Genomic DNA, 13,625 nt, shown 5'->3' on the forward strand with positions numbered 1-13,625 from the left:
TGTTTATACAATCCTTATCTTTGGAGGAACAGACTGAGGTGATATATTTTACTAAACTCCTCATATTGAAATAGTTTCGGAAAGAATCTGATCTAATGGAAAAAAGTTGTTTCTTTTGATATAGAATTTGCCCTAGTTTTATGACCAACTAATTTAAAGAATGTTAATATTTTGATTGAATAATTTTCTCTCACAATGTGTAAGGGATTCGATGCTTTATAACAAATTAATTGCAATTGTATACTTTTTCTGTTGATATGCAAATTTCTGCTTTTAATTTTATGTGTATATTTTGATGTATTATTATTGCATTGATTCTATGGTATATTTATTCTTCTTTTTGAAAGGCTGTTTTTACAGCTATATCAAATAAAAAAATAAATAAAAAAAGAATCCCAGTGTCATGAGACACTCTACTTGCCTATCTGCATTATATTCAGCACTCTGGAACCCAGAGAATTCCCTTATCTCTTACCATAATCTACATTACACCAAGTCTAATGTTCTTTGTGCCAGTTCTAACAATTTGAGTAAGTCCCACTCTGGAGAAAGGCAGACTTGGGAGACAAGCCTGCAGTGTACTTTAATTAACTCCCGACGGGGCTGCCCATCCCGGTGATGGATATCCAGTGTGGATTACTGCACCATTCCATCAACCAAAGTTGCTGTAGATGGTGTGACCCCTTTGCAGGCATGTGGACGGTCACAAAGAGGAAATCTAATTTCCAAAAATCTTCCATCCATGAGAGTTAGCCTGGCAAACATCTAGTCAATGATGATGCCCTTCCTCTGGAGAAGATGGATTCAGAAATAAGATTGGAAGATATATATCTTAGTTCATGTGAAAGGTAGATGACATGAAAGGATACACATCTGGACAAGGATGATGAAATACTTTGTCTTGCAGAATCATGAAACTAAGGCACAGAATTGCCCGACATCCCAATTTCTCCACCAAACTGATAGCCACCATTAATAATGTTTTTGCATTGAAAGATTCAGAGAAATCTTCATAGGACATTTAAAGAGAGATGACTGCGGGGCTTCCAAACCCATGGGGGTATGCTGCAATTACAAAGGGGAATACTAAAGGTTACATTACAGCAACAACTCTTCAACGTCTGGAAGCCATTCCTTTAATACTGAAAAGCATTGACTAATGGTCGTTCAAAAAACATTGTACTGGCAGATGCATCTGCAGGTTCACTACTGATAACCCTGGCCAACCACCTTCTCTTAGGATTTCCATGTTCTTTATTGTCTCACAAGATTACAGGCAAATATCATAATATGAAAATCTTTTATGTAATGCCAGCCAACAGAAATGAGTCAGGATCTGTGGGAAACTTGGAGCTCTAAAGCCAGATGCAATGGAAACATCTGAAGTACAAATCCTCAATGGCCCATTTATGAGCTGTCACGCTTGGATGCTACGTCGCTGGCTGTGGCAGGATGGAATTCTGAAAAGAGGATGAATCCAGAGGCAACTTCCAATGACATGGATCCAAGGATCAGATCAATCTTGGTAGGTGCATTCAAGGAGTTGTATCATGGTTCCTAATGGTTGTGGCATAAAGAAGATAAACAACCCAGTAACTTGCCAGTACTCCAACCTAATTTTCGCTCGCCTTGAGGTCCTGGGCTCGTCCCTCTCCCTTCTCTCAGCAGTTATTTCAAACAATGTTTAACAAAATGAATAACAAGCACAACAAAACACTGTCCTCTCTGGAATGGTCAGGTTGGATTCTGCTTCTCCTCTTCATTGGGAGGAAACACAAGACTCATTTCCTCTCAGGTTGTAGTAGGGCTTCCTCATCCCAAAGTGCAGGAAAAGCTACACACTGTCAATGGTCTCCTTATATGATTCAAAAGATTTTGGAGCACCTCCCTATCACTCAAAGTCTCCGTGTTTCTTTTCTTTTTTAAGTTCTTCTGTTTGAATTTATATGCTGGTGGGATGAACCACCCTCATTTTCCTGACATCTCCTGCAGTCATCATTGTGTATTTGTCAGAAGAAATAGAAGGCCCCTCCGTTTAACTTTATCACAGATCCAACTGGGTTGCTTATCCTAGGTTCCACAGAGGAGCTATAGAAAGCTTAATCATCTCTCTACGTTCTGATCTTGGCCCTCTTTGACACCACTCCACATGCAGCTTTCTCTCCCCACCATGGATTTAACCCCTTCATTTTGGGGTATCACCCAAGCCTGCTGCCTCGCGCTTGGTGTGTCCCTCGTTTCTTCCTGCTCATGCTAGCCAGACCCATGCAAGCCCTTTGTCTCTTCATCTCTTTGTCTCAATTTCTTCTGGATGTCTTCTTCCTAGTACTACTATCACCAGATGTTGCTCTCTTTTCACCTTGTCTTGCCTCAACCATCTCTTGGTCTCTTTTCTCAACAACCACCAAATGTTCCTCTCTTAACACCTCTGGTCCACCTTCTTCAAACACTTTCTGTGGTCCACCTTCTTCAAACACGTTCTGGTGTCTTGTCCAAACCACTTCCTGGCTCTTTTACAAACCACCTTGCAATGTTTCTGTCCTACCATCTCTGTTATTCTTCTCCAACCACCTCCTTAAGTTGTTTCCCAAGCTCCTCCAGATGTCTTTTCCCAAGCACCTCTTGATCGCTTTTCCCAACCGCGACATCTCATCTTGTCTTTCTTCAAACATCTCATGATTTCTTTTCTTCGGCACCATTCTCCAGCTACCTCTGTCCTTCTCTATCACTTTCCAAGCTCACTTTACCATCTCCGTTCTGAATTTCCAGCTCGCTGCAGACTCCTATCACAACACCTTCCTCCGAATGTCGACACTAGTCAAAGTTTTAGGGCCTGCAAGTGTTTATTCTTATTATTATGGGCGTGTAATTGGTTAGAGTGTAATTAATTTCCTTCCAAGTGTAGCATATGGTACAATGTGTGATCCAATCAGCAGCAGATGTGCGCAGGATTTTGCTTAGCGCAGAGGTACTGCCTCTGTAGCAAGACACATGGCGGACACTGTCAGAGCCTTTGCGTTGGTATGATAACTTCTGGCGATGACATGGATTCTATTTGGTCAAGCACGGGTTGGGCAATCGATGCATTGTCCTGAGTGAAGGCATGGTCCTGCTGCATAAACCCTTAAAGGGTTTTCCTCCCAATACATAACGGTCTCCAATGCAGTGGTGGAGCCTAAGAGAGGGTGTCCAGGGGTTCATCACCACACCACTCCTGGGGCCATTGCCCACTAGCTCAGGGAAATCTCTCACCCTCTAGATTATCCCATTAGAAGTTCTTAAAGGAATGGTTCGCTCAAAACATTTTATTGCAAAAAAAGATGGGCAATAATAAAAAAATAGATTGGCACTTTTTTTTTAAGTCCCTATGTAAAATTTTGAGCAAATGAAACTCAAAATGTACAAAAGGAAGCACATGGGGGCATCCATTTTGTGAAATCGATGCCCGCCTGTGCTTGCTTTTGCAGCACTAATGAAGGAAAAGCCAGCCAGCTATAGTAAACAAAAGCTACCACTGGGTGGCTTTTCCTTCATTGGTGCCGGGATTCGGAGGACGCGGACCGGAGACTACAGGCAGAAAAGCTGCAGCTGCATCTCGGTAAGTGCTATTTATTTTTTTTAAAATAAGCACTAGCTGCGGTTTTTTTCTAAGTTTTCCGAGCTGGAGGAGCCCGGAAAACTTAGAAATAAAACCGCGGCTTTAAAAACGTTGTATTTATGTTTGCTGTAGCTTTTGAAGCTACCGCAAACATAAATACAATGTCATTGTGTTTGAAAACGCTGCGGTTTTTCTTTCTAAGTTTCTCAGGCTCCTCCGGCTCGGAGGAGCCTTAGAAACTTAGAAAGAAAAACCGCAGCATTTTTGAAACACAACCACGTTGTGTTTCTGCCTGCCGTGGCTATCACTTTGGGTCTCCGGCGCTCCCCCACGGGAGCACCGAAGACCCAAAATGAAAGCCAAGGCAGGCAGAAACACAACGCGGTTGTGTTTCCGTGCAGCAGTGTTTCTGCCTAAAGCTGTTTTCCCATTTGGGGCTCTCGGGCTCCCCGGGAGCCCGAGAGCCCCAAATGGGAAAACAGCTTTAGGCAGAAACACTGCAGCATTTAGCATTTCAGAAAACAACCGCATTGTGTTTCTGCCTAAGGCTGCTTTCCCATTTGGGGCTTTCAGGAGAGCCCCAAATGGGAAAACAGCTTTAGCCAGAAACACAGCGGCATGGAAAAACAACCGCGTTGTGTTTCCGCCTGCCTTGGCTTTCACTTTGGGTCTCCGGTGCTCCCCGTGGGGAGCACCGGAGACCCAAAGTGATAGCCACGGCAGGCAGAAACACAACGTGTTTGTGTTTCAAAAACGCTGCGGTTTTTCTTTCTAAGTTTCCCAGGCTCCTCCCAGCCGGAGGAGCCTGGGAAACTTAGAAAGAAAAACTGCAGCATTTTCAAACACAATAACGTTGTAGTTATGGTTTGCGGTAGCTTCAAAAGCTACCGCAAACATAAATACAACATTTTTAAAGCTGCGGTTTTAGTTTTCCGGGCTCCTCCAACCTGGAATACTTAGAAAAAAAAACGCAGGTAGTGCTTATTTTTTTTTAAATAAATAGCACTTACCGAGATACAGCTGCAGCTTTTCTGCCTGTAGTCTCCGGTCTGCGTCCTCCAAGTCCCGGAACCAATGAAGGAAAAGCCACCCAGTGGTAGCTTTTGTTTACTACAGCTGGCTGGCTTTTCCTTCATTAGTGCCGTAAAAGCAAAAGCGAGCACAGGCGGGCATCCATTTCACAAAATGGATGCCCCCATGTGCTTGCTTTTGTAAATTTTGAGCTTCAATTGCTCAAAATTTTACATAGGGACTTAAAAAAAAAATGCCAATCTATTTTTTTTATTATTGCCCAACTTTTTTTACAATTACATTTTTGGGGTGAATCATTCCTTTAAAATAAGGCAGAGGAATTTATCCCAGAGTATATCTGTCCCCTAGAACAATTGATTTTATGAATCCATTCCTTACACATGTGAGTTTTAGCAAATGCCACCTGCTTCAAAAGCACCCACTTACTGTAAAGCAAGCGATCCGTCTTCTGCTTTTCGTACATTAGGTCCTGGGTCCTCTCTGCCACCAGTACTTCCAAGTGCTTGCTGTACTTCTCCATCTAAACCAAGAATAGAATATACAAAAACATTTGGATTATACTCAGAGAATGGGTGCACGTGTGATATTTGTTATAGGTATTTATATAAGAGATTTCCATAAGGGCGCTCACAATTCCCCAGTTTGTCAGTTGCTGGCGCAGAGCAACCAGAGACGGCGAAATGGGCTGCATTTATGCCATCGGAATTATAAAGCAGCATGCAGGTTAGGTGATCAGCCCCAACCATAGACCCACCCACCATCTAAGCACCCCTTGGAAGTCACAAAAAGAATATCTGATAAGATTGATCAAAATCGTCATACATTTGATTGCGGCTTCTGGTAAATGAACGGCATCTTTTATGATCAGTGATTCCTGACGGGGAAGCAGACCAGTGAGAACCCATGTGACAGCCAAATTGCTGACCATGACAGGTATGTAGGTGAAGGCCTCAACCCTCGCTATTGTCATGCTCTGATTGCATGTCCACAAACTCTGTTTAGATGTACACAGATATACTCTGAAAAAAATGCAGTACACACGAATAGGAATAGGTTTCATATGTTCCTTCAGCAAAACACAAAGGTGATGGCTGAAAGGTTTCGAAATAATCATAACCACGGGCACAGCTCTGGGCAACCCTCCAGATCATCGTTTTTCAGCCTGTGAAGCCATAACAGAAGGGGAAAGACTATATGCAAATCAGGTTTGGTCCCATCCCAAAAGGCGCAGTCTACCCCGAACTGCTAGGTCACATCCCTTCTGCACGACACCACACGCATCCCCAGACATGTTTTGGCCTTGTTGGGCGTCATCATATGTTCCTTTGACACTTACTTAACCCCACGCAGAGGTATCCTGCAAACCACACAGGAAAAATGTTAAACCTTAATTGAGCCCACACAATCTGCTAGATGTGCGCAAAAACATAATTTATACGGATTGCAATCAGTGGTGGCTGCTTACATAGGGGTGGGGTGCGCCAACCCCCCCCCCCCCCGGCCCCCAGGAATGTGCAGTAGACTGCATGCAGAGAAGTTCAAGTGAGAACATCAGTGTTTCAGAGCGGCAGATTAATTATTATAAATAAATAATTACTCTGCCGCTCTGCAATTGAATCTTCATGTGGCTGGACCTGCCACAGTGCCATCAGAGGGGCGCGTCCTGTTTTACGGAGCTTTTGCAACGATAAAGTGCGTGGAGCTCGTAGCTCCATGCACTCTACGTAAACATCCTCAATCTAGGAGGCTGGCGGGGCGCTAGAGGGGTGGCCCCGCCAGCATTATAATCTGTGCACAAACAGCACACCACCAGGATGATTGACCTGGGTGGGTAGCAACAAGTTAAAGGAATGTTCGTCATTGGCTGGTGGCCAGCCAATGACAGAGTGTGGTGTGGGTGGGGTCGGATGAGGTCTTTTCGAGTGTTCTCTCCCTTCTTCAATCACTTTGCTGCATCTGAGCTGCCTGAGGGAACCTCAACAGCAAACGGACGGATGACAGTGCCGGGTGCAACCTATCTGGTAAGTGCAATCGGTCTAACTTAAGTTCTTCTAACTAACTTGCAGCACGCGAGCCAACTAAAGTGTGAGGTTACTTGTAGGACCTAGCTGAGACCGAGAGGCATTAAGAGTCTTAGGGGCCTGTCTCGGCCTACATGTAACCTTGCACTTTAGTTGGCTCACAGAGTCGCGTTGGAATGCTTACTGCTTATTGAAGATTGTTTACTTAATAGTCAATCTTCAATAAGGGTGCTTATGAGTCGCCGACAAGGACTTCACTTTTTGTCCCTGCAGCAGCCGCCTGGTCTTCATTCATGGCCAGGAGGACAGTGCTCCAGGGATGCTCCCCCCACAGCCCCTAAGCCCAGCCCAGGACACCCTGCGCAGTTCTGGTCCCCCTGATTGTGTCTCCCTCCCTAACCCTGCAGTATAAGACGGGAGGAGGGAGGGGGTGTGCTCAAGTCTCCGGCTAAAACAGAAACTTGAGCTCCCCCGTCCCTCGTCCCCCTTTGAGTGCCATTCCTGTAAGTCATATAGCATTTAAAATCGAGGTGCTCTGCGGTTTGAGCCCCGTAACCTGGTTACAGGGCTCAAACTGCACAGCTCCTCGATGCAACTGTGTGAGACTTGGAATTGTGCTATGTGGGTTTTTCTTTTTTAACACCACCTGTCCAAAGTAGCATGCTGATGTTGTACAGTTCAGATGTAACATCAACTAAAATGTTGCATGTTTAGCGAGAAAACGTTGTGGAAAAAAGTATGGTAAGGCTTTTATTGTCACATGCAAATATTGTATTCATTTTTAAAAAAAGGTGTAAACTCGTTCCATGGAACGACTCAAACCTAGTATTTCTCAACTCAAGGGCAATAAATCTGCCATCATGCCATGAATGAGCCTATACCTGCTTGACCGGCCATATCATGCGGCCATATCCTGCAATTATGCGCATTGTTGTATGAGGCCGGTGTCGTCCCACTACTCATGAGACGTTTTGGGGTATTTGCGACCTTCCTTTGTGGCTGGACTAGAGTGAGCCTTGAACACAAAAAGGAGGTAGGGGGATACTTTTTAAACTGCTACACCAAGAGCAACAACCCCAAAAAAGGTAGAACCTATAGAATGTCACGACAGGTGGTGGTGTGCAGAGTTCAACTGTAGGTGGGGACACTCCTTCTCTCTACTACACAGAAAGGGAGCAAGAAAACAACAAAACTTTCCACAACCAGCTGTTTTGTGGTAACCAAATGTGTTAACACCGGAAAATTAAACCAGCTGTTAGAACACACAAATAGTAGAAAAATATACGATTTTATTAAAACACATCAATAAAAAATTAAATATTCAAAAAGACAAAAAAACAATATAACTCGATAAACATTGCATCTTCTGTTGATTCTACAGACATTTAACAGACAAAAAAGAATGCACAGGGAAATAAATCAAATTAAAGAAGGTTTTCAAGCTTGACAGAAGAATAAGTCAAGCTCATGGGTCAGCCAAGAGTTTCAAGAGTTGACCAAAGGTGTGCTAAAAATCTCAAATATCCATTAATTTCCATACTAGCCAAATCCCATTCAGCCCGACATGTTTCACTCCTCAAGCACTTTTCATACACTAAAATCTGGGGAAATTCTTAAGGGGCGCTAGTTTGCCTGTGAACATTTTACAATGTGTTATATAACAAAATAGAAAACCACATTGTTCTTCATATTTAAGACCCAAAAAGGAGTCAAAGGGAATGTCATCCACCAACGTAGTCCGCTTGGTCCTACTGCAAAGACCCTCTTCGTTTGGTCAACTAGAGAGGATGGCGTGTGCCCACCAGCAATTTTCTCAGTTAGGAATGCCGTTGATGCAGTGTGCACCACTGTTGTTCCAGGCCTGTGGGGCTATTTGCGGCAGGCGCCATGCACGGCGTCTGTAGTTGGAACTGGTTCAGTCCCTGACTATGTGTGTGCTGATGCGCAATTTCGTTTTCGAATCCAGTATTGCGGTGATATGCCGACAATATTGCGCCTGATTTGAATTTCAGACAGTGGATTTCACAATAAGGAGTGGAGTGTACTCCTATATTTCCTGGCCCCGTAGAACTTCGGAATGAAAGCACTGTGCATGGGGTTAGTGCCTAGGGCTAGTCCTGTCCCTACCTCAGTTCATGCTAGTTCGCAATCTCGTTCTTAAGTGCGAGTCGACAGCGGTGTGCCGACACTGCCGCGCTAGGTCTGCAGTTCGAACTGTATGGGCCTCATTACGACCCAGGCGGTAAGGGGTTTACGGCGCCGTAAACAGCGCCGACCCTTACCGCCTGAGTACGAGGTCCCTTAGCGCCATGGCGAATTTAACACCTGCTTTTAGCAGGTGTTAAAATCCATGGCGCTAAGGGACCATGGAGTTAATTACGCCACCGTAATTTACGGTGGCGTAATTAACGCCTTCCCCACTCCCATTATGCCCTATGGGGCAAAAATGGGAATGGGGAAGGGTAAATGGGGATTGGGGACTTACCGCCCCGCCAAGGTCCGAATGGGGCGGTAAGTCCGCCAACCACCATGGCGTAAACGTAGTTTACGCCATGGTGGTAAAGTCACGGCCCAGGCGGTAACTTACCGCTTGGGTCGTGATGAGGCCCTATAACTTTGTTGTAGATAACCAGCATTGGGAGGGTGGAGAAATGTGCTCGCCCTGTGCTATAGTTGTCGGCTGTTAAATGCCGTGAGTGCGGGTTGATGTCCAACACTATCAAACTGGAGGGCTCTGTTTGTCTGGTTTAGGCTGCGGATCGTGAAACCTATACCCTCTGCCAACCAAGGTTGCTAATGATGGCTGTACGGCTGTAGTCAATCTCTTGTCACAAGTGTTCCCATCCCGAACATCAGACTAGACTAGAGTGAGCAACTCTGCCTGTGTTTTCGATTGTATTCTCCCGTGTTTGCTGCTTAAAAACACAATGGGGAGACTTGTGCTAATCAGACCATTCCCTACTCCCACAATATCGTGGCAATGATTTCCAAATTGTGCACAAATAAAAAGGAAATCTGGTGGCAAAAGTGTGCACACTGTGCTTTATTAGCTTTTTGAGGGTTTTAGCATGGTTGGTTCACAGAGTTCCTGCTATAGAAGATACGCTACACGCAACAGTTTCTCCAAGTCTTATTGCCCTCCGGCCACATCAAGGTTACACACCATGGTTTTGAAGCAACGCGCCCATGGACAGATAATTCACTGATTAAGGATTCACGATCGCAATATGCGTTGGATATTTCCTTCGGTCCTCTTGGCAAACTGATTAATTTGGGCATGTACTCATTAAAGATTTTTTTTGTTTTCTACCCATCCACGCTTAGTGCTATTTTCAATAAGTGGGGGAAACAATAGCAACAATGGTGTGAACCATAAAGTTCAGTGACATTACGAGGTAGTGCTTTACTATGAGTGTGTGTATTTGTAGATTTCGTGATGCTGCCAGAGCAGGCATACGGACAGAAAGTCCTTATTTACAAGTGTATGAGTGAGAGTGTCACTGTCTGTGCTTCGAATCCTTTCTGGAGAGGTGGTACAAAAAAGATGAAAGTACATTGCAACCATAACCTTCCTTCAAGTAAATATTTTTTGACAGCCATTAGAGGTAGGACAAATGTTGCATTAATTAAGTGGGTAACAAGTAATATTTTAGCTTAGTTTCTCCTCTTTCAGAAAATGCCTAAAATCCCACCTTAGTAAGAGGATGAATGGATATGAATGCCAGCAACAGCATGAGAAAATTATATTTTTCTATCATTACTGGCTAGCTATATAATGAATTTCTTTATACATAAACCATAGTACCAGCTACTCTCTATACAAGCTGCTGAAAGATACACTATCAAGCTTGCGCACGTACGAATAATCTACCACCATTAGTATGTAAGACCTAATGCTTTTTATGTCATATTTCAGTGGGTTTGGACAGTAAATTGCACATTTTGGCAGCATTTTTCAAAATATTTTGCATGGGGAGAACCCCCTGCACCCACCTTGGATGGTGTGGGCTTGCGCTCTGCAACGGAAGCGTGTGCAACATGCCTGTAAACCGTTCTGATTCTCGGCCGACATTTGTAGTTTCTATGTAAGAAAACTCTCCTTCCTCCAAGAATATGAAAAAAAAGACCTGGCTATTGCTTGCCAACAGCCACTGAGGGGGCAATTCTGAGGTGCAGGCAAAATAGAAAAGTGATGTTTCTTGGAGGAGCAACACTTTTCTTAAAAACAACACATTCTATTTAACTAAGTAAGTGGATGCTGGGCACCAAAGTAATGGATTTTGAATGTGCTTGATTTATGAACTGACAACGATCCTATTGACCATAATTAATTTGGGGCAGACACTGCGCAGGGATTATCCTTTGCAGAGCCCTTCTTCTGCAAGGAATTAAAATGTGGCACATGTGAGGTGTCTTTAACTTTTCCACACACGTTTTTCCTTTAAAAGCTAAGCTTTTCCTTGGGTTACACTCCACTTTTCTAATTTACCAAAGGCTCATCGAGACTTAAGTAAATTAGAAAAGGGGCAGACTTTTTAAACATTCATGTAGTGAAAGAGGAGCAGCATTTTGCTCACACAACCAAAGATTTTATGGGTTTTGGCAGCTGGAAAGCATGACAGCCCCTTTCAATCCTTTCACACACCTCGAGAATGGGGGTGCTGAAAGCTGGAGAGCAGAATGTTGGTCTTCCCCACAAGTATTTGCCACAGCTCAGAATTAGGGCTTAAGATGGCAGCCATTATATCTAGATACATTATGGTGTAGAGCTGTTGCTATTTACACTTTCTTTAAAGCCGAAGTACATGGTCACTTTCTAAAGGAATACCTTAGGGTGAACTTAGTACCGGTCGGCTAGATAGTACGTAACGACCCAGCCTTATTCTTGGAGGACAAAGACTATATGCTTGGTTTTAGCAAAATTGCAACTAAATGCAGAAGGGACCTCATGGTTCTCACGATCACCACTGCCCAGAGGATCCATCAAGATATTTCTAAAGAACTTAAAGAACAAGAGAACAAATTTCTTAATGATGAAAGCTTGGAAAACGCACGAGATAAACTGAAAGAAATAAATAAAACTATGGACACATTCATGAGCAGCACGCTGGAAAAAAAGCATAAGAAATTAGCAAAAGATATTAAAAATGTCCAACTTGAACTAGTATATCCATACTTATCAGCTGAATACAAGGACAAAAAGGAAAAAGAAAGACTAATGAACCAAACAGGACCCTCTAGGAATAGACGTAAAAGGGTATCTTTTTGGAACACATCGAGCTCAGGATCGTCTGATGATGACCAAGCAAATACTGGCGGAAGACCAACTAACCGTGGTAACCAACAACAGCCACAGATGATGCCTTTGTTAGGCCAAGGGGGACCCAGAGGAGGCTACTGGGGCCCTCCACAGTTTCAGCCAATGCCTCTTTTCAATTACCCACGTTGGCGGGCACCGAACCACAACAGGAGACAGAGGAGATATTAGAAATAATACCTATCTCACCAGATAGGAGAAGTCTCTATTATCCAAAGGATTGTCATTTGTCCCGACGAACCAGACTGACTGGTTTCAACTTGACCAAGAACTCACCACCTTTTATAGGACCATCAGAAGAAAAATCTTCTTTCATGATAAAGAAAGCCCTTTGGAACCTGAAGATTCAGGGTTAAGGAAGAAATCCGACTTCTTTCCCAGCGACAATGAGATGCCGGCATCCGTTCTAGCTTTTGAAAAATGCATTAAACAAGAAATGAAAAAAGTACAGCATGCTACTTCGCACAAAAGACACAACCTCACTCAGGGTGAACAGAAAGCATTGAAATCACTGTCAGAGAACACCTCAATTGTCATCGAAGCAGCAGATAAGGGAGGAGGAGTTGTTGTTCAGAGCAAAGACCAATACAAGAAAATGGTGCTGCTACTCCTAAATGAAGAGGGCAACTACAAAAAGCTGCGAAAAGATCCTACTGCAGAAATAAAAAGGAAAATCAAAGAGATAACAGAATTCGCCATGGTCAACAACTGGATCTCGGACAAAGAGGAAATCTTTTTTAACAACTCAGCGGGCCGTACCCCTGCGTTTTACACTCTACCGAAACTTCGCAAGAACCAGACAACGCCTGATGACCCATAGTGTCGGATTGTGGTTCTATATGTCATGCCTGCGCCATGGGCGCATCCATTTACGCTCAATTTGGACTATATATTTATCATTTATTTACAACAGACTCTTGGATCCATCTATATTTACTTTGGGAACTTTATTTCCCATTTGCGAGACTTTGGTGCTTTATTATTATTTCCAACAAACTACGCATACCATAATGCACCTGGCTACAAGCATCGATTCCTGGCTGTTCCTATTGGTTATCAAAGGAACTACACCCCCCAGAAGCCCTACAGACTTGCCCTGCTTCCACCAGCCCAGGAACAGAAAGGGAGGTGGCCGATTGCCTGCAGGTGTGCTTAGCCAGGTGCAACCAATTAGCCTGCCTCTGTGCTGGGCTAGGCAGTATAAAGGCTGCTGCCTGCAGTGGCTCAGCCTCTTGCATCTGAGAGTCCTTCCTCCACCTTTTGCATCTTCCTACGGATCTTGTATGCTGCTTACCTTCACTCCTGCTTGGACCCTGCCTTGTTGCTTGCTCCACCCTGCTGCCTCCAGCCATAGCCTTCCAGGCTCCCTGCCTCACAGCCCTGCTCCTCTGGGCTCTCCACACCGCAGCTGATCACGCTCTGCTGCCTTCCAGCCTCCGCCCTTGCCCTGCCGGGCTCTCCACATTGCAGCCGATCACGCTCTGCTGCCCTCCAGCCTCCGCCCTTGCCCTGCCGGGCTCTCCACATTGCAGCCGATCACGCTCTGCTGCCTTCCAGCCTCCGCCCTTGCCCTGCCGGGCTCTCCACATTGCAGTCGATCACGCTCTGCTGCCTTCCAGCCTCCGCCCTTGCCCTGCCGGGCTCTCCACATTGCAGC

General features: G+C 44.5%; 1 protein-coding gene across 1 annotated transcript in view; it reads right to left on the reverse strand.

Moving 5' to 3' along the window:
* The window catches only part of LOC138510826 (atrial natriuretic peptide receptor 1-like), a 488,764-nt gene that overhangs the window by 23,006 nt on the left and 452,133 nt on the right, over positions 1-13,625 (reverse strand). Inside the window, exon 18 of the mRNA XM_069626514.1 lies at positions 5,057-5,150. Within this exon, the coding sequence (XP_069482615.1) occupies positions 5,057-5,150 (94 nt within the window). The remainder of the gene's footprint in view (positions 1-5,056; positions 5,151-13,625) is intronic.

Source organism: Ambystoma mexicanum, chromosome 6p (assembly GCF_040938575.1).
Source record: "Ambystoma mexicanum isolate Mex_15411 chromosome 6p, UKY_AmexF1_1, whole genome shotgun sequence".
In the NCBI taxonomy this organism is placed as follows: domain Eukaryota; kingdom Metazoa; phylum Chordata; class Amphibia; order Caudata; family Ambystomatidae; genus Ambystoma; species Ambystoma mexicanum.